Genomic DNA, 25,805 nt, shown 5'->3' on the forward strand with positions numbered 1-25,805 from the left:
CAATAACATCAGATAACAACACAACACGAGGTCACGGAACAGAACATCCTGATATCAACTCAAATAAGGAAATCACAAAAACAAATTAACATTAATTTTAAAAAGAAAAAAATGCTCAAAACAGGGAATCATTGAAGTCATTATGTAAAAGATCACAATAATCAAAAAGAGGGACAAAATACAGGAGGCATAGAACTGCCATATGGAGAGGAAAACAAGGCAATATAGGACGATACAAGTTAGGTTTTTACTTAGAAAAATACAGGTAAATATTAAGGTAACCACAAAGAGGTCTAACAATTCCATAACTCAAAATAAAAACCAAGAAAAACATAACAACTCAGCAAACATAAATACGACTACTATGAAAATGAGGAACACACAATTTACAAAGAAAAACGTCTCAGCACAAAAAAGTAAGTGGAAAAATGAAATTGTCAACAACACACACAAAAAGGCAACAAAATGACAGCACTAAACACATACTTATCTATAATTACACTGAATGTAAATGGACTAAATGCACCAATAAAGAGACAGAGAGTCTCAGGCAGGATAAAGAAACACGATCCATCTATATGCTGCCTACAAGAGACACACCTTAGACTTAGAGACACAAACAAACTAAAACTCAAAGGATGGAAAAAAATATATCAAGCAAACAACAATCAAAAAAGAGCAGGAGTAGCAATATTAATTTCTGACAAAATAGACTTCAAAGTTAAATCCACCACAAACGATAAAGAAAGATACTACATAATGATTAAAGGGACAATTGATCAGGAAGATATAACCATATTAAATATTTATGCACCCAATGACAGGGCTGCAAGATACATAAAATAAACTTTAACAGAACTGAAAAGTGAGATAGACACCTCCACAATTATAGTAGGAGACGTCAACACACCACTTTCGGAGAAGGACAGGACTTCCAGTAAGAAGCTCAATAGAGACACGGAAGACCTAATTGCTACAATCAACCAACTTGACCTCATAGACCTATACAGAACACTCCACCCAACAGCTGCAAAGTATACTTTTTTTTCTAGCGCACATGGAACATTCTCTAGAATAGATCACATATTAGGTCATAAAACAAACCTTTGCAGAATCCAAAACAACGAAATATTACAAAGCATCTTCTCAGACCACAAGGCCATAAAAGTGGACATCAGTAACAGAAAAATCAGGGAAAAGAAATCAAGTACTTGGAAACTGAATAATACCCTGCTGAAAAAAGACTGGGTTATAGAAGACATTAAGGAGGGAATAAAGAAATTCATAGAATGCAACGAGAATGAAAACACTTCCTATCAAAACCTCTGGGACACAGCAAAAGCAGTGCTCAGAGGTCAATTTATATCAATAAATGCACACATACATAAAGAAGAAAGAGCCAAAATCAGAGAACTGTCCCTACAACTTGAACAAATAGAAAGCGAGCAACAAAAGAATCCATCAGGCACCAGAAGAAAACAAATAATAAAAATTAGAGCAGAACTAAATGAAATAGAGAACATAACAACAATGGAAAGAATTAACAAAGCCAAAAGCTGGTTCTTTGAAAAAATTAACAAAACTGATAAACCATTGGCCAGAATGACTAAAGAAATACAGGAAAGGAAACAAATAACCCAAACAAGAGACGAGATGGGCCATATCACAACAGACCCAAATGAAATTAAAAGATTCATATCAGATTATTACGAAAAATTGTACTCTAACAAATTTGCAAACCTAGAAGAAATGGATGAATTCCTAGAAAAACACTACCTACCTAAACTAACACAATCAGAATTAGAACAACTAAACAGACCCGTAAAAAAAAGGAGCTTGAAAAGGTGATCAAAAAACTCCCAACAAAAAAAAGCCCCAGCCCGGACGGCTTCACTGCAGAGTTCTACCAAACTTTCAGAGAAGAGTTAACACCACTACTATTAAAGGTATTTCAAAGCATAGAAAATGATGAAATACTATCTAACTTATTCTATGAAGCCACCATATCCCTGATACCAAAACCAGGTAAAGACACCACAAAAAAAAATTACAGACCTATATCCCTCATGAACATAAATGCAAAAATCCTCAACAAAATTCTAGCCAATAGAATTCAACAACATATCAAAAAAATAATCCATCCTGACCAAGTGGGATTTATACCAGGTATGCAAGGTTGGTTTAATACTAGAAAAACCATTAATGGAATCCACCATATAAATAAAACAAAAGACAAAAACCACATGATCTTATCAATAGATGCAGAAAAGGCATTTGACAAAGTCCAACACCCATTTATGATAAAAACTCTCACCAAAATAGGAATTGAAGGAAAATTCCTCAACTTAATAAAGGGCATCTATAGAAAGCCAACAGCCAACATCATTCTAAGTGGAGAGAGCCTGAATGCACTTCCCTTGAGAACGGGAACCACACAAGGATGCCCTTTGTCACCAATCTTATTCAACACTGTGCTAGAGGTCCTAGCCAGAGCAATTAGGCTAGACAAAGAAATAAAGGGCATCCGAATTGGCAACAAAGAAGTAAAATTATCTCTATTTGCAGATGACATGATCTTATACACAGAAAATCCTAAGGAATCCTCAAGAAAACTACTGAAACTAATAGAAGAGTCCGGCAGAGTCTCAGGTTACAAGATAAACATACAAAAACCACTTGGATTCCTCTACATCAACAAAGAGAACATCGAAGAGGAAATCACGAAATCAATACCATTCACAGTAGCCCCCAAGAAGATAAAATACTTAGGAATAAATCTTACCAAAGATGTAAAAGACCTATACAAAGAAAACTACAAAGTACTACTGCAAGAAACTAAAAAGGACCTACTTAAGTGGAAAAACATACCTTGCTCATGGATAGGAAGACTTAACATAGTAAAAATGTCTATTCTACCAAAAGCCATCTATACATACAATGCACTTCCGATCCAAATTCCAATGTCATTTTTTAAGGTGTTAGAGAAACAAATCACCAACTTCATATGGAAGGGAAAGAAGCCCCGGGTGAGTAAAGCACTACTGAAAAAGAAGAAGAAAGTGGGAGGCCTCACTCTACCTGATTTTAGAACATATTATACAGCCACAGTAGTCAAAACAGCCTGGTACTGGTACAACAACAGGCACATAGACCAATGGAACAGAATTGAGAACCCAGATATAAATCCATCCACATATGAGGAGCTGATACTTGACAAAGGCCCAGTGTCAGTTAATTGGGGAAAAGATAGTCTTTTTAACAAATGGTGCTGGCATAACTGGATATTCATTTGCAAAAAAATGAAACAGGGCCCATACCTCACACCATGCACAAAAACTAACTCCAAGTGGATCAAAGACCTAAACATAAAGACTAAAACGATAAAGATCATGGAAGAAAAAATAGGGACAACCTTAGGAGCCCTAATACAAGGCATAAACAGAATATAAAACATTACTAAAAATGACCAAGAGAAACCAGATAACTGGGAGCTCCTAAAAATCAAACATGTATTTTCATCTAAAGACCTCACCAAAAGAGTAAAAAGACCCCCTACAGATTGGGAAAAATTTTCAGCTATGACATCTCTGACCAGTGCCTGATCTCTAAAATCTATAGGATTCTGTTAAAACTCAACCACAAAAAAAAAACACAAACAACCCAATCAAAAAGTGGGCAAAGGATATGAACATACACTTCACTAAAGAAGATATTCAGGCAGCTTTTTTTTAACAGATACATGAGAAAATGCTCTCAATCATTAGCCATTAGAGAAATGCAAATTAAAACTACGATGAGATTCCATCTCACTCCAACAAGGCTGGCATGAATCTAAAAAACACAAAATAATAAATATTGGAGGGGCTGCGGAGAGATTGGAACTCTTATACACTGCTGGTGGGAATGTAAAATGGTACAACCACTTTGGAAATCTATCTGGCATTTTCTTAAAAAGCTAGAAATAGAACTACCATACAACCCAGAAATCCCATTCCATGGAATATACCCTAGAGAAATAAAAGCCTTTACACGAACAGATATATGCATACCCATGTTTACTGCAGCACTGTGTACAATAGCAAAAAGATGGAAGCAACCAAGGTGTCCATCAATAGATGAACGGTTAAATAAATTGTGGTATATTCACACAATGGAATACTACGCATCAATAAAGAACAGTGAGGAATCTGTGAAACATTTCATAACATGGAGGAATCTGGAAGGCATTATGCTGAGTAAAATTAGTCAGAGGCAAAAGGACAAATATTGTATAAGGCCACTATTATAAGTTCTTGAGAAATAGTATAAACTGAGAAGAACACATACGTTTGTGGTTACGAGAGGGGGGAGGGAGGGAGGGTGGGAGAGGGTTATTTACTGATTAGTTAGTAAATAAGAGCTACTTTAGGTGAAGGGAAGGACAATACTCAATACAGGGAAGGTCAGCTCAACTGGACTGGACCAAAAGCAAAGAAGTTTCCGGGATAAACTGAACGCTTTGAAGGTCAGCGGAGCAAGGGCGGGGGTTTGGGGACTATGGCTTCAGGGGACTTATAAGTCAATTGGCATAATAATACTATTATGAAAACATTCTGCATCCCACTTTTAAGTGTGGCGTCTGGGGTCTTAAATGCTAACAAGTGGCCATCTAAGATGCATCAATTGGTCTCAACCCACCTGGATCAAAGGAGAATGAAGAACACCAAGGTCACATGATAACTATGAGCCCGAGACAGAAAGGGCCACATGAACTAGAGACTTACATCATCCTGAGACCAGAAGAACTAGATGGTGCCCGGCCACAACCAATGACTGCCCTGACAGGGAGAACAACAGAGAACTCCTGAGGGAGCAGGAGAACAGTGGGATGCAGACCCCAAATTCTCACAAAAAGACCAGACTTAATGGTCTGATTGAGACTAGAAGAATCCCAGCGGTCACGGCCCCCAAACCTTCTGTTGGCCCAGGACAGGAACCATTCCCGAAGAGTACTCATCAGACATGGCAGGGACTGGACAATGGGTTGGAGAGAGATGCTGATGAAGAGTGAGCTACTTGTATCAGGTGGACACTTGAGACTGTATTGGCATCTCCTGTCTGGAGGGGAGATGGGAGGGTAGAGAGGGTTAGAAACTGGCAAAACGGTCACAAAAGGAGAGACTGGAAGAAGGGAGCGGGCTGACTTATTAGGGGGAGAGTAAATGGGAGTATGTAGTAAGGTGTATATAAGCTTATATGTGACAGGCTGACTTGATTTGTAAACTTTCACTTAAAGCACAATAAAAATTATTAAAAAAAGAAGTATGTGGCATCAGGATTGGAGGAAGACTCTTTAACAACCCGCAATACGCAGATGACACAACCTCTCTTGCTGAAAGTGAAAAGTACTTGAACCAATTACTGATGAAGATCAAAGACTACTGCCTTCAGTATGGATTACACTTCAACATAAAGAAAACAAAAATCCTCACAATGGACGAATAAGCAGCATCATGATAAAGAGAGAAAAGATTGAAGTTGTCAAGGATTTCATTGTATTTAAATCCGCAATCAATGCTCATGGAAGCAGCAGTCAAAAAATCCAACGACATATGGCATTGAGCAAATCTGCTGCAAAAGACCTCTTTAAAATCAAAAAAGGTGAAAGAGCAAAGATGTTACTTTCATGACTAAGGTGCATCTTACCCAAGCCATGGCCTTTTCCATTGCCTTATATGCATACAAAAGTGGACAATAAAGGAGGAAGACTAGAGAAGAATTGATGCCTTTGAACTATGGTATTGGGGAAGAATATTCACATACCATGGACTTCCAGAAAAACAAACAAATCTGTCTTGGAAGAAGTACAGCCAGAATGCTCTTTGGAAGTGGGGATGGCAAGACTTCGTCTTGCTTACTTTGGACATGTCATCAGGAGGGACCAGTCCCTGGAGAAGAACATCATGCTTGGTAAAGCAGAGGGCCACTGAAAAAGAGGATTGACGCAACGGCTGCAACAATGGGCTCAAACATACGTACTATTGTGAGGATGGCACAGGGTTGCTATAAGTCAGAATCGACAGCACCTACCAACAACAACAAAAGATGTTGGTATTTGCACTTCTGTGTGCAAAACCCTGCTTAGACATTCACTGCACTGACTGTGGAATATTTCCAAGAGTGACATTAATAGAATGGACAGGGGCTCTATAGGGAATAGTCAAGGGAGTTCTTTATCACCCATAGTCATTGTTCCTGGCTGTCAAAGCCAACTCCCTTCATGGCAAGCTGGAGTCTCGGAAGAGCTTAATGAAGGTATTCTGGTCCCAAGTTCAGAGCCTGCTCTAATTCTGCCACCAGGTTACAGCTCTAGTCTACAGACTCCATAGGGCCTGATTTGCATGCACGACTTCTTTTCTCCACAGAGACCCTGAGATTTTAAAAGTCTATAGTCAATATCTCTGGAGGGATAGGCAAGAAAGTCATAACAGTGGTCGATGCTGGGGAGGTAAGCCAGGTGGCTCTGGGAGGCAGAGGTAGGTGGGAGACTTAACATTGTACCACAAACCCTTTTGTATCTTTTAAATTTTATACCATGTGAATACATTACCTGCTTAAAATAATAAAAACATCATAAAATGAAGGGATGGGGGCAAAGCCTGGTCATTTTTGCTCTAAACAGATTTTTTTTCCATATCCTGTAGCCTGTACAAGCAGATCCCACAAGATCATGATACACCATTACTGTGAGGGTCTTATGATTCAGATGAACAACACAACTCCTTTAGGAAACCACCTGTGCATCAGTCAGAAGAGTTAAAGGGAGACTTCCTGACCCAGGTTGCCACAGGCTCTCACGCACCTCCAAGTTTCAGACATGAGCTACTCAGCAGAAAGTTTTATGAGGATCCCACAGGAAAAAATCAAACCATTTCTGTTATGTCAATTCCAACTCATAGCGACCCTACAGGACAGAGTACAACTGCCCCACAGGGTTTTCAAGGCTGTAATCTTTACAGAAGCAGACTGCCACATCTTTCTCCTGTGGAGTGGCTGGCAGGTTCGAACTGCCAACCTTTTGGTGAGCAGCCAAGTGCTTTGATCACTGCATAACCAGGGCTCCTTCTTTATGAGGATAACACCAAAACCAAACCCACTACCACTGAGTCAATTCCGACTCATAATGACCCCATAGGACAGAGTAGAACTGCCCCATAGGGTTTCCAAGGAACGACTGGTGGATCTGAACTGCTGACTGTTTGGTTAGCAGTCACTCTCTTAACCACTGTGCCACCAGGGCTCCAGGCTCCAAACAGAGTGTCATTAATCACACCTCAGGGCAAGCTGCTAGCAGAGACTTCCGGGAAGCTTTGTTGTTTCCTTTCACCAGAGAGTTCTTGGTGAGGGACTGGGGCCAGGGGGCGGGGTGCAAAGAAGGAATGGCTGGATCTGGGATGCAGGGAAAGATTGGCAGAGATGGAGTAAAAATTTTAAATGGTCAAGTCTAAGGTAGAAAAAAAAAGGTTTATTTTATTTTGGTTTTTATGTTAAGAGAAGAAGAAGAAATAATTGAAAAACTTGCTTATTTTGTCCAAAAGACTAAATAATTTTTTTTTTATATATAGAAGCATATGCTAATTCTAGGACACTAGAATAAGCGTGAATAAGTCAAATTATTTATCTGAACATTTGAAGACTCGTTATCTGTAGGACACTGAACCATGTGGTTATTCTGTAGTAGTAGCAGTAATAATAATAATAATGGCTACAAGTTCTAGAACATTTACTCTATTCAAGGCATGGTGTTACATGCATAATATTATATCATTTAATATTCACAGCAAACAAATAATATAGATATTATCAGCCCCCATTTACAAGTTCAGAGATAATTTTCCCAAAATTACAGAGCTAATGACCAAAATCTGTCTAAATCAAGAGCCCAACAGGCTCTTTACACTACATGCCTCTTTCATCAGTGTGGCCAAGGAAAAGTTCCAGAGTAAATCACCACACGAAACTTCTGACATCAGCATCATCCTCCTGCCACCAAGTGCCACATCTCCACAGCACAGAAAATGTCACAGTTTAAGTATCCAGCGTATGTACAACCTGGGGGGCCCTGGTGGTGCAGTCATTAAGAGCTTGGCTACTAACCAAAAGATCAGCATTTTGAATCTACCAGCTGCTCCTTGGAAACCATATGGGGCAGTTCTACTCTGTCCTATAGGGTCTCTATGAGTCGGAATCAACTCAATAGCAACGGGTTTGGTTTTTGGTTTGGTATACAACATGGGCTAGAACACTGTTTCTCATTATAATGTTTTTCGACTTTTTAGTTTTTCAGATTCAATTTTCGAAGAGAAATTTTTACCCATTCACCAATAAAATAAACAACAAAACACTCTCCTACTTCTACACACACGGCCACGTGATGGTATATGTCTTGGCCAAAGACCAGTCACAGCATCAGAGCTCCCAAGTCAGGGAGATCTTAGAAATTGTTCAGCCTATGCCCTCATTCCTCAGACAAGGAAGCCACATTCCCGAGGTGTTAAGTACTTGCTTTAGATCTCTCTGCTAGATAGGAGCAGAGTCAGATTAGAGCACGGGTCTCCCAACTCCAAGTCATTCAATGCCTCTTACTAACAAAATACCTTCCTGAAGTCTTAAGCCTAAATCAGAGAGGCCTAGGTTAGAGATCAAAGCACAAGGGAAAACAAGCCCACTTATCAAACTTGCATCTGTTCATTAAAACAGTTGAATGTAAATAAATTAAGTAGTAAAACAGAGAAGCATTTCCAGAGGAAGAAGTGAAAGCACTTACCAGTAGATTTCAAATCATTCCCTGGTCGTTTGCCAAGGCAAATGCCATCATAACCTTCCAGATGGAAAAGAATTCCCACTCAGAAGGGAAACTGGATCGTTGTCCCCACTCATCTTCCAAGCTGTGACATGCCCGCTGCTCCAATGTAACTTCAAATTAATGATGGTAAAGGATAATTTTACATCTTCTTCAGTAGCCCACGTGTGTCAGAGTAAAACCATGCTCCATAGGCTTTTCAATGGCTGATTTTTCACTAGTAGATTTCTAGGCCTTTCTTCCAAAGCAACCTCTGGGTGGATTCAACCTCCAACCTTTTGGTTAGCAGCCATGAGCATCATCCAGGAGCTCTCAGAGCTGAGAACCCATTGTTGTCAAGTCGACTCTGACATATGGCAGCCATATGTGTTACAGAGTAGAAGTCCATAGGGTTTTGTTGGCTGCAATTTTAATAGACACAGATTGCCAGATCTTTCTTCTGTGGTATAGCTGGGTGGGTTCAAACTACTAACCACTGGATTAGTGGTCAAGTGCAAACAATTGCATCACCCAGGGACTTCCAGAGCTGAGAAGAAAATCTAATTCTTGGTTTGTCACTGCCTTTTCATACCAAGAGTTTCATCACCATCCTGGAAAAATCCACACTTAAAATTTCTTAAGAGAATGTTTATAAGTTTAAAGTAATTTTAACATCAATTTTAAAGTATGCTTAGCATCAATAAGGTCACATCCTCTGGGCTGGGGGCATTAAAAGCACAAACAATGCTAGCTGTCTTTGTCCCAGCCTTCCTGCAGTCCAGAAAGTCTGTCTCTCTCCAATAGCTTACATAAAGAGCCAGAAACAAGAGATTGTTGCTGAGCACCTCACTACAGAGTTGAAAATTAAAGAACTTGAGAAAAGACAGCAGCTATCCCAGAAGGTGAACAATTTCCAGTGAACAATTTGTCAAAAAGATGCAATACATAAAAAAGTTGAACTCAGAATCTGTTAGTATATCTGAATTTGACAGGCCAGTGCTTCTCAAATTTTAACACACATCCTCATCACCTGGGGATCTTGTTAAATTTTAGGAACTGATTGATTTTGTTTTGATTGATCAGATCAGGGTAGGATCTGAGAATCTGCATTTCTCACAAATACTAGTCCATCAGCCTCACACTTAGTAGCAAGGACACAGTCCGCCGAAGTAACACACACAAAGAGGTGCAGTATCTAGTCTAAGTCACTCAAACAGTAAAGAATACAGCTAGGACTTGAGCTCTGGTCTCCTGACTCCAAAAATTTAGTGGAACTGCTATGTTGTTGTTGTTGTCAGGTGCCCTCGAGTCGGTACCGACTCATAGCAACCCTATGCACAACAAAATGAAACAATGCCCAGTCGTGAACCATCATTACAATCCTTGTTATGCTTGAGCTCCTTGTTGCAGCCACTGTGACAATCCACCTCATTGAGGGTCTTCCTCTTTTCTACTGACCCTGTACTTTGCCAAGCATGATGTCCTTCTCCAGGGACTGATCTCTCCTGACAACATGTCAAAAGTACGTAAGACACAGTCTCGCCATCCTTGCTTCTAAGGAGCATTCTGGTTGTACTTCTTCTAAGACAGATTTTTTCGTTCTTCTAGCAGTCCATGGTATATTCAATATTCTTTGCCAACACCACAATTCAAAGGCGTCAGTTCTTCTTCAGTCTTCCTTATTCACTGTCCAGCTTTCACATGCATATGATACGATTGAAAATTCCGTGGTTTGGGTCAGGCGCACCTTAGTCTTCAAGGTGACATCTTTGGTCTTCAACACTTTAAAGAGGTCTTTTGCAGCAGATTTACCCAATGCAATGCATCTTTTGATTTCTTGACTGCTGCTTCCACGGTTGTTGATTGTGGATCCAAGTAAAGTGAAATCCTTGACAACTTCAATCTTTTCTCCATTTATCAGGATGTTGCTCATTGGTCCAGTTGTGAGGATTTTTGTTCTTTATGTTGAGGTGTAATCCATACTGAAGGCTGTGGTCTTTGATCTTCAGTAGTAAGTGCTTCAAGTCCTCTTCACTTCCAGCAAGCAAGGTTGTGTCATCTTCATAACACAGGTTGTTACTGAGTCTTCCTCCAATCCTGATGCCCCATTCTTTTTCATATAGTCCAGCTTCTCGGATTATTTCCTCAGCATAGAGATTGAATAGATATGGTGAAAGAATACAACCCTGACGCACACCTTTCCCGACTTTAAACCAGTCAGTATCCCCTTGTTCTGTCCGAACAAATGCCTCTTGATCTGTGTACAGTTTCCTCATGAGCACAATTAAGTGTACTAGAATTTCCATTCTTCACAATGTTATCCGTAATTTGTTATGATCCACACAGTCAAATGCCTTTGCATAGTCAATAAAACACAGGGAAACATCCTTCTGGTATTCTCTGCTTTCAGCCAGGATCCATCTGACATCAGCAATGATATCCCTGGTTCCACGTCCTCTTCTGAAACCTACCTGAATTTCTGGCAGTTCCCTGTCGATATACTGCTGCAGCAGTTTTTGAATGACCTTCAGCAAAATTTTGCTTGCGTGTGATATTAATGATAAAAAAAAATAATTTCCACATTTGGTTGGATCACCTTTCTTGGGAATAGGCATAAATATGGATGTCTTCCAGCCAGTTGGCCAGGAAGCTGTCTTCCATATTTCTTGGCATAGCCGAGTGAACACCTCCAGTGCTGCATCCGTTTGTTGAAACACCTCAATTGATATTCCATCAATTCCTGGAGCCTTGCCTTTCACCAATGCCTTCAGAGCAGCTTGGACTTCTTCCTTCAGCACCATCGGTTCCTGATCATATGCTACTTCTTGAAATGGTTGAACATCGACTAATTCTTTTTGGTATAATGACTCTGTAATGACTCTGTGTATTCCTTCCATCTTCTTTTGATGCTCCCTGCATCATTTAATATTTTCCCCATAGAATCCTCACTACTGCAACTCAAGGCTTGAATTTTTTCTTCAATTCTTTCAGCTTGAGAAACACTGAGCGTGTTCTTCCCTTTTGGTTTTCCATTTCCAGCTCTTTGCACACGTCATTATACTACTTTATTTTGTCTTCTCGAGATGCCCTTTGAAATCTTCTGTTCAGTTCTTTTACTTCACCAATTCTTCCTTTTGCTTTAGCTGCTTGACGTTCGAGGGCAAGTTTCAGAATGTCCTCCGACATCCATCTTGGTCTTCTCTCTCTTTCCTGTCTTTTCAATGACCTCTTGCTTTCTTCATGTATGATGTCCTTGATGTCATTCCACAACTCATCCAGTCTTTGGTCACCAGTGTTCAATGCATCAAATCTATTCTTCAGATGGTCTCTAAATTCAGGTGGGATATACTCAAAGTCATATTTTGGCTCTCGTGGACTTGCTCTGATTTTCTTCAGTTTCAGCTTGAACTTGCGTATAAGCAGTTGACGGTCTGTTCCACAGTCGGCCCCTGGCCTTGTTCTGACTGATGATATTGAGCTTTTCCATCGTCTCTTTCCACAGATGTAGTCTATTTGGTTTCTGTGTGCTCCATCGGGTAAGGTCCACGTGTATAGTCGCCGTTTATGTTGGTGAAAGAAGGTATTTGCAATGAAGAAGTCGTTGGTCTTGCAAAATTCTGTCATTCGATCTCCAGCATTGTTTCTATCATCAAGGTCATATTTTCCAACTACTGGTCCTTCTTCTTTGTTTCCTACTTTTGCATTCCAATCACCAGTAATTATCAATGCATCTTGATTGCATGTTCGATCAATTTCCGACTGCAGAAGCTGATAAAAATCTTCTATTTCTTCATCTTCGGCCCTAGTGGTTGGTGTATATATTTGAATAATAGTCGTATTAACTGGTCTTCCTTGTAGGCATATGGATATTATCCTATCACTGGCAGCATTGTGCTTCAGGATAGATCTTGAAATGTTCTTTTTGAGGATGAATGCAACACCGTTCCTCTTCAAGTTGTCATTCCCAGCATAGTAGACCACATGATTGTCCGATTCAAAATGGCAAACACCAGTCCATTTCAGTTCACTAATGCCTAGGATATCGATGTTTATGCGTTCCATTTCACTTTTGACGATTTCCAATTTTCCTAGATTCATACTTCGTACATTCCAGGTTCCGATTATTAACGGATGTTTACAGCTGTGTCTTCTCATTTTGAGTCGTGCCACATCAGCAAATGAAGGTCCCAAAAGCTTTACTCCATCCATGTCATTAAGGTCGACTCTACTTTGAGGAGGCAGCTCTTCCCCAGTCATCTTTTGAATGCCTTCCAACCTGGGGGGCTCATCTTCCAGCACTATATCAGACAATGTTCTGCTGCTATTCATAAGGTTTTCACTGGCTACTGCTTTTCAGAAGTAGACTGCCAGGTCCTTCTTCCTGTCTGTCTTAGTCTGGAAGCTCGGCTGAAACTTGTCCTGAATGGGTGACCCTGCTGATACCTGAATACCAGTAGCATAGCTTCTAGCATCACAGCAACACACAAGCCCCCACAATACAACAAACTGACAGACACGTGGGGGAGGTGGGCATAAAGGAGAGAAAAGGGAAGTCAGTGTTTAGGAAACATTGAACTTCTGTTAAGGGTGATGGGAAAATTTAAAGAAATGAATAATGGTGATGGTTAAACAAGACGATAAATACAATTAATGCCACTGAATTGTATGTGTGAAGATTGTTGAAATGACAAAAGATTTGTATTTACCACAATTAAAAAAAAAAGAACACAAAGGAAGAAAATGATGCTGCTTCTCAAAGTGCTAGTTCTTCTGTTCTCTCCTGCCCACCTCCAATCCATCATGCTGGAAACTGGCAAAACGAACCTGATAAATTGAAAAGTAAGCAGAAAACAAAAAGGGAGGGAGGGGGAAAAAAAACACTCATGTTCATGAGCCTGTAACACAAAGCACTGACAGCGAGGAAAGGAATTTCCCGCCAGAGTTCCCATTCCAAAATCCAATGTCTAAGTAATCAGAGGTCTTAACCAGGCAGCCCCTCAATGTCAGTGGTCAGAGCAAATTTCTCAGCCTAGGAGCAGAGGTAGGGGATAAACAGAGCATTTCTTTCCCTCCCCCTTGGTGAGGAATAACAAACCCCGACACACAGGCAGCCTGCAACTCGAATGAGTGACTTCTGTAAATTAGCCACAAGCTTCCAGATTAGGCAGAAAGGCAAGGAGCAGCTCTGGGAAAGTTTTCCCACATGGTTTTGCCAGTGGATTCCATTCCTCAGCTCCATTGCCCCAGTCTCCGGTCCAAGTTCAAGAGCAAGAGGACAGACACAGTTACATTCTTGGATTGTATGGAACAAGGACTAGCAAGGCTTTCCATCTACGGCTCCAGCCAGGAACTGGAGTTAACTGCAGATGTAATCCAGTACAAAGCACATCTATCTCTTAATAGAGGTGCTATCTTATGGCACAGATTTTTAAATGTCAGTAATTCCCATTGAGGAGTCCCTGGGTGGTGAAAATGGTTAAGGCTGGAAGTTCGAATCCACCCAAAACCTCCTCCAAAGAAAGGCTTCGCAATCTACTTTAAAAAAATCAGCCATTGGAAACCCTATGGAACACAGTTCTACTTTGACACATATGAGGTTGCCATGAGTCAGACTCAACTTGACAGCAACTGGTTTCTGGTACTGGGAATTCCTATTTTTAGTATTCACACAGAAAAATGCAGTGATCACTTAATCTTTGTATTTCTGAAAATTAGAAACTAACGAAGTTTATAGAGTTACAGTTACTGTAACAGCATATCCTAGCACAGATTGCTACCTTGCTGGCTAGGGAATGGAAAGTCTATTTCAAACCTTCACAGTTTTCTGCACCATAAGAGAAGGATTAAATTTCTTTTTGGAGCAGATGGTCCATTTGGTCTGGGAAACACAAATGAGCCCTGTGGTGACATAAATAAAGGTCCTCACTTCATTGTAAATGTGGTTAAACAAGGAAACCACCAGTTTCCTTCAAATATGACTAAAAAACCAAAAACCCAAACCCATGGCTATCAAGTCGATTCCAACTCATAGCAACCCTACAGGACAGGGTAGATGCCCCATAGGGTTTCCAAGGCTGTGATCTTTACAGAAGCAGATTGACACTGCTTTCTCCTGTGGAGCAGCTGGTGGGTTCGAACCACTCTGATGTACCTACCTAACACCACAGACATAACTGATTTGCAAAGCAGCTTGAAAAATGAATTGGAGGCAAAGTAAGGGTCCACTCTTTGAGAGCACCCAAGGAACATCTGTTTATGTGCCAAAATATTCCAAGTCCGGAGAAGCATATTCTGCCTGCTCTATTCCACTAGGCCACAAGCATACATTAAGCCCTAAAGAGCTACACTCTATAGACAAGGGGAAAAAAGATAAATTTATATAAATATATAATATAAATTATATATTATTATGTATAATAATTACATATTAGAATACGGATAAATAGTTGGTGGTGCAACAATTAAGGGCTTGGATGCTAACTGAAAGATTGGTGGTTTGAACACACCCAATGGCTCCACAGAAGAAAGACGAGGTGATCTGCTCCTCTAAAAAACCCTATAAAACTCTGGGGAAGTTCTACTCTGTCACATGGGGTTGCTCTCAGTCAAAATCGACTCCATGGCACCTAACAACAACATATATTAAAGGTCAGATTTTCAGTCAAGTTGGAAAATTAAACAGATATGGGAAAACTTCCCCCACACTCTCCAAACACATGGAAATGTTGCATCAGATACACCCCATCCTGGACCTCCATCTCTGGGAAGATGGGATAGATGCATTTTCCCACTAATTAAAACTAAAAACCCTGGATATTATATATAAACAAACAAGAAGATTACGAAAGAAGACTCTGAGAGGAGAAGGCACACCAGCTACAAACCTCAGGACTCACTGAACAACGAACACAGTGTTGAGTTTCTTGGGTTTTTGTTTTGCTTCATATTTTCCAGACTTGAAGTAGAAAAAGCCAGCAACTCAGAAATGCCAACAGGCACAGGCAAAAAGCTCCAACAAAAGCCCACACTCTCTGGTCAAAGGACAAGTAGAGGGACAGTCCAGCAAGACGGAAAACTTTTAAACAATAACCTACTCAGCCGTAAGAAGGACTGAACAATTGACACAGGCAAGAACCTGGCTGAGCCTACAGAGAATTATGCTGAGTGAAAAAAGCCAATCCTAAAAGGTCATGTACTATAAGATTCAACTTATATAACATCCTTGGAATGAACACATTATAAAAGTAGAGAACTGATTAGTGGTTGCAAGGGTTAAGGAGGAAGTAGGGTAAAAGAAAAGTAGGTGTGCCTATAAATGGGCCATGATGAAAGATTCTTACAATGGAAATGTTCCTATCTTGACTATATCAACGTCAATACCCTGGTTGTGATACTATACTGCAATTCGGCAAGATGATACCATTGAGGGAAATTGGCCAAAGGATACATAGGACCTCTCTGGGTGAGTTTACAATGGCATGCAAATCTACAATTATCCCAATATGAAAAGGTTAACTTTTAAAAACACTAAAAATATTTTTTTTTAAAAAAACCTCTTTCAAAATTTTTATCCATAGTTGAAATCAAAACAAGAAGGGAAGTTTCCATGTGCCAAAAGGGAAAGGGAAAGGAAGGCCAGAGAGCTGAGTAAGAGTTGAAGCTGAACGGCCAGCCATGACCATACTTCAGATTTGAAAGTATGACTGAATTCCCCAGCAGGGGCCCAGACTGAGCCTTGTGTTCCCGATAGAGCTGAGAACTGTATTCACTTTAATAAAGCTAACCAAAAAAACCAAACCGGTTGCCCGTGGGGTGATTTTGACTCATGGAGACCGTGTGTGTGTCAGACTAGAAGTGTACATAGGGTTTTCACAGACCATGGCCTTTCAAATACAGATCTCCAGGCCTTTCTTTTGAGCTGCCTCTGGGTGGGTTTGAACTGTCAATCCTTCAGTTAGTAGCTGAGTATTTAACCATTTGAATCACCCATGGACTCTTTGAATAAAACCAGGAGATGAGAAATGCTGCCCCTGACTGTCAACATGGATTAAAACACATTTCTATACTGACTCAGAGAGACAGTCCTGAGGGAGGCTGCCTAAACCAGCCCAAGGAAGTCAGGCACCCCTTGAAAAATCAGAACCCCAATCTCGTATTGTGCATGAGTGTGTAGTCTAACATTTTGCACTATCCTCCTCGTGCACAACTGAAAGATTAACAAAAATCTCACCTAGGACCAATCTGCAGGGCCCTGGCAGCAGCAAACCTAAAACCACCCCACTGAGATTCTCACGGATAACAGCTCCCATTGGGGCTGAGTTCAGAGTTTCTCCATCAAGCAAATCAACTAAACTGTTCAAAAGAAACAGATTCCGAATTTCAAAGTTCTAGAAATGTTGAGGGCGAAAACAAAACAAAAAGCCAAACCCATTGCTATCGAGTCAAGTCCAACTCATAGCGACCCTATAGGACAGAGTATAACTGTCCTCGTAGGGTTTCTCTCCTAAGAAAGACTTTCCATATGCTACCTCTGCCCCTAGGAGTGGGGGAAGGCCTAGAGTCAGCATATGGTAAACCTGCCAGTGCCATCCTCTAAACTCGAGTATGGGTAAAAGGAAGAGCAAATACACCAGAGGTCAGGCTTCAGACAAGTCAACAGGAAAAGCCAGATACAAGTCCAGCTACTATCCTTTCGCCTGGGACCATCCTAGTTGCGCTTTAGCAAATTATGACACTTCTGCGAATGACCTTGAAGCCAGCCAAGTTGTTCACAGAAAAGAAAGTGACTCATTTGGTTTCCCATGTCCTTTGTATAACCATCCATTAAGTGCCCCACTATGTGTAAAAGGCTCCAGATTAATCCCAGTGGGTTGTTTCTTCTGGCAAAATGATTCAGTGATTTGAGTCTAAAAATTGTCCATCATCTTGGCTACAATATAAATCCATTAGTTGATATTCACTTCTTTGTACTCCTGTCCTCAGTATGAATCTAATATCTGAACATGAAAATGCCCTCATGGTGGTACTCCCCGGTCCTTGCAGCCATCGGAAATGGAAAAGTTCTCAGTATTCTATTCCCAAACCTGGAATAATTCTTAACAGTATGTATGCGATTTCCCTTAGAAGCACAAGATCAAAACCCGAAAAACCAAACCCCTTGCTGTCCAGTCAATTCCAACTCATAGAGACCATATAGGACAGAATATAACTGCCCCATAGGGTTTCCAAGACTGTAAATCTTTACAGAAGCAGACTGTCATACCTTTCTTCCATGGAGTGACTTTGGGGTTTGAACCACTGACCTTTCGGTTAGCAGTTTAACCACTGTGCCACCAGGGCTCCTTACAAGATCAAACCCCCAAAAAACAAATCCACTGCTGTGGAGTCAACTCCAACTCATAATGACCTCGTAGGGTTTCCAAGACTGTAAATCTCTACAGAAGTAGACTGCCACATCTTTCTCCCATGGAGCTGCTGGTGGTTTCCAACGGCCCACCTTTCAGTGAGCAGTCAACTGACTTAACCACAGTGCCACTGTCGAATCGGTCCCGATTCATAGCGACCCCACGTACAACAGAATGAAACACTGCCCAGTCCTGTACCATCCTCACAATCGTTGTTATGCTTGAGCCCATTGTTGCAGCCCCTGTGTTAATCCAGTTCGTTGAGGGTCCACCAAGGTAGGGAATAATTTAAAGCAGTGAGTCTCAATCCTGGCTGCCCCCGTAGAGAACCGATACGATACTTTAGAGTAATGCTGGCCGACACAGCTAATAAATACCCACTCACATTAGAATCCCCTGGGGAGCTTTTTAAAAATACTGATGCCCAGGCTCTACCTTCAGCCCATTTAAATCAGAACATCAGGAACGGGGCCAGAGCATGGGTGCTTCTGAAAAGCTCCCCAGGGGAGTCTATATTCAGCCAGGGTTGCAAACAACTGTCCTAGGCCACAGCTTCTAAAACTTTCATGGGCATCAGAATCTTTTGGACAGCTTATTAAAACAGGTTTCTGCCCACTCTCAGAGATTCGGATTGACTAGCTCTGGAGCCCATGAATTTGCCTTTCTACCATGCTGCCAGGTGATGCGGGGGCTGCAGGTCCACGGATCACACTTTGAGTAGCTCTGCTGTAGCCCACTGGAAGGCATACATGTTTAAATGGCCCAGGATCTGAAGAGCGTGAGGGCTTGCATGTTTCATGCATAGACGTGGGTTTCCACATTGGCAGTTCCCAGAGCAGTGTGGTCATTGCCTGTCTGTCTCCTGGATTGCTTCCTTTCGAAATGGGGACTCTTTCTTCTGCTCCCCGGGTTGGAGAACACCAGGAGATACAGAAGCTTCCAGGGCTTGTCTCATAGAAATGACAGCCAGGATCAAAAAGGGCAAATGTGATGTTAACCTATAGCGATCAATCTCAAAAGATAAAACCAGGGAACTGGATTTCATCTAGTTCAGCTGAGCATGCTCAGACAGAAGAAGAGGAAGAAAAAGGCCTCAGTCATGATTTTAAGTAGTTTGCCATCTCATTATGGAAACTGCTACATACATACAAAAAAGCAGATTTATAGAAAAAAGCAAAGCAAGGCTTTCCATGTATTGTACAAAGCAATTCATCCACAGGTATCTTCAGGAAACTGACTTTTTTTTTTTTTTTTTTGGTCCATTTAAAACGTTGTATAACCTTTTACATGAATTTTCCCACAGTATTCCAGCAAAGCCAAACTATGCAGATACGGGATAAATGGAGCCCTAAATGATAAAGAAGAGCAATTCTCAGCAAACTGGCAGCAACGATGGGAGGATTGAGGACAAATGCTCCGAAAGCAGGAATGTCAGCACCACCAGCAGTTTTACTCGGCAAACCAGCCTGGGCACAGGTGCCAAAGCCGACACCCTGGGCTCCTCTGTAACCATTCTGGAGACGCCAGAATCTCTCCCACGACAGTCAATTCCAAGCGCGCACTGTCAGTGCTGGAGCCTGTCTCCCACTCAGGCATGGAAAAAAACCTCAACATGATTCCGAAGCATCGTTTTCACCACTACTGTTGCCCATGAGGCCATAGATGTGTTGCTCTTAGAAGTAAAGAGGAGCAGAGTGACCAAACTCATTTTTCAAACACGGATGTAGATTTTGAAAAATAAGCTTGGTCAAATTTTGAGATGTAGCGTATCATAGCAGAAAGGCTCAGGCTCAAATTAACCTGCCTACTCATTTGTTTAAAAAAGGGCGGGGGAAACAGTGTATACAAACCACATACTCCAGTGCCTAGCACATTAGAAGCATAAAAATAATGATTGCAGCCAACAATTATGGAGGCCTATTGTTTACTAAATGCTCTTCTAGGACTTTTCTTTATATTAACTCATTTAATCTTCACAATACTCTATGACAAGAGTTGGCAAACTTTTTCTATAAAGGCCAGATAGTAAATGTTTTCAGCTTTGCAGGCCATACAGTGTCTGTCTCAACTACTCAACTAACTACTCTGTTGTTACAATTCAAAAGCAGTTACAGACGATATGTAAACACATGGGCTTGGCTGTGTTTTAATAAAACTTTATTCGCAAAATCAGAAGATGAGTCAGATTTGACCTGTGGGCCTTAGTTTTCCAACTGCTGCTCTATGAGATGGGTACTACCATTATCTTCATTTTACCCATGAGGAAACTGAGGCATGAAGTCTAAGATCTGACGTGAGTTCCGATTATAAAATACACATAGTTATTATATTGTAGTAGCTGCTGTTACCACCATCATTATTATTAAGACTTGAAGGCAATCCAAATTCAGGTCTTCCTAATTCAAAAGTTACTGGCCAGTCAGTCAGTCAACAACACCCCCAGAGCTACCTCCAAGCTTGAAAGTTCCCCTGAGGTTCCTGGTTAAGGTTCTCTCTTCCTCCTTGAAACCCTCAGTGCCCTTATTTCCTGCACCTTCCATGACAGCCTTATTTTTCACATTGCCTTTTGATTATTACACTCTTTCTCCCCAACCCCTTTGGAGGCCAGAATCTTGCATACCACAAGTGCTCATTTCATATGTGTTCACATATCAATGAACAAAACTGTAGCTGGTTAATTGGAAGACCTGGACTTAGGGGCTACAGTACCCTCATTTCCTGTACCTTCCAGATTGCCTTTTATTTATTACCTGCATTCTCCCCAGGCCTTTTGGAGGACAGTATCTTATACACCACAGTTGTTCGATTCACACATCTTGTATATGTCAGTGAACCTGTTTGTAGCTGATACCCAGGCCGAGTCACTAGACTCCTGAGGACAGAGAAGGAAATTGACCAACACATTCACTCACCAGTCCATGGCAGGCACTGAGGGCTGCAGTCCCGATTCTGGTACCCTGCTGCAGAACTGTGCCCCTGAGATGGCAGTGGGGCCCGGAAGAAGCTGTCATCTTAACATGGGAGAGGTTCCCGTACCGCCTCTCCACGATGTAGCCACTGGAAAGAAATTCCCGGTGGACTGTCAAGTTAAAAAACAGGTCCTTCTCCTCATGTGAAATCCTATAGTACACCTGGTCCTCCAGGTCATCCAAATCTCTCTTCCGCCTGCTGCTGGTGATGGGGTGGTGCAGGCCATAGGAGATGAAATTCCCACTAGCATCCACTTGGACAGGACCCACCACATGGTACTCAGGCAGGGCCTGGAGAAAACGTTCTGAAAGAAAGGAGACACGGGGTAAAATGAGAGGGAGCCCTGTGGGGTCTGTAGCAAGGCAAACACACGTCCATTTGGAGCTTAGATTCTAGCTTGTTGATTCCAAAACCCCACTGTTGACTGAAAGTGTAAAGATCCTTTCCATCATACAAATATGGTCAACATGAAACTCTCCGAACAACTCCAATTCACATGGTGCTCCCTCGATGTGATGTGGGAGTCTAAGCTGACACTGGCATAGTTCTGGACAGCAGGGGTTGATTGTACCAGAGACACATTAAGACAAGAATTCATTCATGAAGAATACTTTCAGGAAAGGGTCATGGTCAGCATTATAAGCAGAAGCACTTCAAGTCTAGAGTTCATTAATACAAATCAAAGAGTTTCACTATTATGAGGAGCTTAAATGCCTAACGAACTTCCCCTCAAGTCAGGTTAGACGAAAAAACAAAAACAGCAAACCCGATCAAATCCACTGGCAAACCCCAAACCAATTACAGAATATAAGTGTTCCATAATGTACCAAAATTACTTCCAAGAACCTGTATTTTCTACAAAATACACACAATAAAGTAGTACATGAATACATTAGGGTGATCTGAAGCCTAGGCTCAAAATATGAACATTGGCCCTTTAAAAATACAATCCGGCAACACTTGCTCGTTCCACAAACAGCAGCATAGAAGCCTTTGACTTCCCTAAATTTAAATCCCAGCACTATCCCCTCATTTTTGATGTTCAAGAATAACAAGGCTTCTAACTAGCAGAGGGAATGAGTCATCACTCTGGATTACAGGCTATTTACAATAAACTCTTAATCACTTAGTAAGATAAACTAAGAAGTCCCTGGGTGGTACACGTGGTGAAACGTTCAACTGCTAACCCAAAGGTTGGTGGTTCAAACCTACCCAGAGGCTCCTCAAAAGAAAGGCCTGGCGACTGGCTTCCAAAAGATCACGGCGTTGAAAACCCAATGGCGCAACTCTGCTCTGACATGCTTGGGTTGACATGACTCGGAATCTACTTGAGAGCAACAGGTAATCTTTTTTTTGTTTCAGGGAAAAAAACAAATATTCTACTTGTCACTTTCTAGCTGTACCTCTTGCACTTTCTGGCTTTGTTCATGTTATTTTGCTACTTTGTTCATGTTATTTCCTTAACTAGAAACTCTCTTTTACTCTAGCAAAATCCTGTGTATATTTTAAAGCCCTAACTCAGATCTTCCCTCTTTGTTCCCCTGAGGTTCCTGGTTGAAGCTCCCTCTCCCTCCTTTGAACCCTCAGCACCCTTATTTCCTGCACCTCCCTGAATTCCTTGATTTTACGTTGCCTTTTGTTTATTACACTCTTTCTCCCCAACCCCTTTGGAGGCCAGGATCTTGTACATCACCGATGATCAGTTCATGAGTTCATGTATCAGTGAGAGGGCAGTGGTGGTTCAGTGGTAGAATTCTCGCCTTGCATGCAGAGAACCCAGGTTCGATTTCCAGCCAATGCGCCTCATGTACAGCCACCACCTTTCTGTCTGTGGAGGCCTGCGTTCCGCTATGATGCTGAACAGTTTCAACGAGCTTCTAGTCTAAGACAGACGAGGAAAAAAGGCCTATAGATCTACTTTAAAAACATCAACCAATGAAAACCCTATGGATTACAACAGTCAATCGGCAAGGCATCGTGGGGATGGCGCAGGACCAGGGTGCGTTTTGTTTTGTTGTATATTTGGTAGCCGTAAGTCAAAAGCTGCTAGAAGGTAGTTAACAAAAACACAATGGATCAGCAAACATGTTTGTAGCTGGTTAATTGGAAGAACTGGACTTGATGAGGTTTTTTTGTTTTGTTTTTGTTTTTTTTCCAGACAGCTGCCTTCAGACATACTCTGTGGAATCGTGCTTCTTTAACTTAGGTAAAATATTGGGCAGAGCACAGAGTTTCCACTCCCAGGCACTAACAAATAGTATCACCTTTCAGGTGTCAAAAATTCCAAACCCCTTGCTTCTAACTGCAGCTGTTAAAAACAACAGACCACACAGCAACATAAAAAAAAAAAATAATCTAAAGAAACAATGTTCAATGAAAAATAAGAAACAGAACAAGTTAATACAGAGCAATTTACAGTAATGGAAAATACATGCACACAAAAACAATAATACCCAGTTTTCAGAACACACTAGAACAAAAAATACATACGGAATCCATTAAAGTGGTTTCCTATGGGGAGGAATGGGAGTAGGTTGTGGAGACAAAAAAATGCATCAATAAATAAAGCAAAAAAAAAAAGAGCTTTTCACAAATTAATGATGTTAGTATGCCATGAACTGAGGAGTATCATTGACTCAATCCCCTGTGCCATTGACACCTCAAAAATACCTAGATCTATTTTGCATTAGAGTGTCACTGCCCTTCCAAGTTCAGACCTGAAGAGAGAATTGGCTAGGGTGGGATGGGGTAGGGTAGATGTAGTCAGCTTGGTAGTATTTCTCCCCTGTTGCCCTTTTCTTCTTCTACTCACAGTGATGCCTGTGGTTCCTCCAGGGCTGGAGCAGTGGAGGTAAATTAGGAGCAGAAAATGTCTTACTCAACTGGGTATAGTAGTCATCTGACTATGGTGTCTTCTGTGTGTGTTCTATGTCCAAATGCTCACTCCTTCTCTCAAAGTGAGCTCATGCAAGTTTAGGGGAGACTTCTGTCACTGGTAATATCCCACCTCTAGGTCCCTCAATGTGGGTTATCTCTCCTTCAACTGGCCACTTAACGATTCTACCCCCAGCCTTTCCACCATTCATCTTTTAATTGAAGCCACCTCAGCCCTACAGGGTATCACCTTTGGCAAGGCCCTTTCAAGATGATCCAAGTCTGTTTCCCTTCTGTGGGTCCAACTCTGGCCCACAGGAATAACCATGATTCTTGCCCCACCAAACTCAGGTGAAGCAGGCCTTTTTTGGTAGAGTCATGTTCATGGCTCTGTCACCAGAGGTCATTCCAGTCACAGTCTAGCCATGCTCCCCAAACCCACATAGTATTCTCTGAGGTCTCTGAAGGCTTCTTCACTTGCCTTAAGTTGGGGGAAAGAACCCCATGGAGAGTAGAGGGAAACTCCCCAGCATTCTAATTCTCTCCTGAACTTATTCTCTCTCTAGTATCTTTCCTCTTATCTTTAAGTCTTCCCTTGTTGCTGTTGTTGTCAGGTGCAGTCAAGTGGGCTCCGACTCATAGCGACCCTATGCACAACAGAACGAAACACCGCCCAGTTCTGAGCCATCCTTACAATCGTTGTTATGCTTGGGCTCATTGTTGCAGCCACTGTGTCAGTCCACCTCGTTGAGGGTCTTCCTCTTTTCCACTGACCCTGTACTCTGCCAAGCATGATGTCCTTCTCCAGGGACTGATCCCTCCTGACAACATGATGCAGTCTCGCCATCCTTGCCTCTAGGGAGCATTCTGGCTGTACTTCTAAGACAGATTTGTTCGTTCTTTTGGTTTAAGCCTTCCCTTATGTACAGACAAAAAGATCCTTAGGTGGCACAGTTTGTGCTTGGCTACTAATCAGAAAAGGAGCCCTTGTCGCACAGTGGCTAAAGCTATCAACTGCTAACCAAAAGGTAGGCAGTTTGAAACCACTAGCAGCTCCATTAGAGAAAGATCTGTCCTGCCTCCATAGAGATTTACAGCCTTGGAAACCCTATGGGGTCGCTATGAGTCAGAATCAACTTGACAGCAGTGGGCTACTAATCAAAAGGTTGATAGTTCGAACCCACCCCTGTGGTACCACAGAAGAAAAAACCGATGATCTGTTTCCATTAAGATTAAAACCTCCAAAAAAAACCCAGTGCCGTCAAGTTGATTCCGACTCATAGCGACCCTACAGGACAGAGTAGAACTGCCCCATAGAGTTTCCGAGGAGCGCCTGGCAGATTTGAACTGCCGACCCTTTGGTTAGCAGCCAATTTTTTTTTTTTTTTCCATTAAGATTACAGCCAAGAAAACTCTATGGAGCAGTAGTATATCACGTGGGGTCACCATGAGTTTTTGGTTTATGTATGTGCACATGAGGAAAGCAAAGGGCTTAGAATCAAATTCTTCGCAAGCCCTGCACACATGAATGGAATTTCTCTCTAAAATGTATAGGAAATTAACCCCATTTTCCCCACAGATTTAAGGTCTGAGCAAAAACAGACAAAAGGAAAAGTCCCGTTTTAATACCTTGTTACATCTGGAAGTCTCTGCATCTCTGTCAAAGCAGAGAAATAAATACCTCTTCTAACAGATTATTTTTCCAAAAGTCATTACCGATCAAATTAAGGAGAATA

The 25,805-nt window shown here is 41.4% G+C and overlaps 1 protein-coding gene across 1 annotated transcript in view; it reads right to left on the reverse strand.

Annotated features, from left to right (window-relative positions):
- ADAMTS12 (ADAM metallopeptidase with thrombospondin type 1 motif 12) overlaps window positions 1-25,805 on the reverse strand; it is a 451,387-nt gene that overhangs the window by 422,391 nt on the left and 3,191 nt on the right. The window contains exon 2 of the mRNA XM_064271103.1: window positions 21,138-21,499. Within this exon, the coding sequence (XP_064127173.1) occupies window positions 21,138-21,499 (362 nt within the window). The remainder of the gene's footprint in view (window positions 1-21,137; window positions 21,500-25,805) is intronic.

This window comes from Loxodonta africana, chromosome 2 (assembly GCF_030014295.1).
Source record: "Loxodonta africana isolate mLoxAfr1 chromosome 2, mLoxAfr1.hap2, whole genome shotgun sequence".
Lineage (NCBI taxonomy): Eukaryota > Metazoa > Chordata > Mammalia > Proboscidea > Elephantidae > Loxodonta > Loxodonta africana.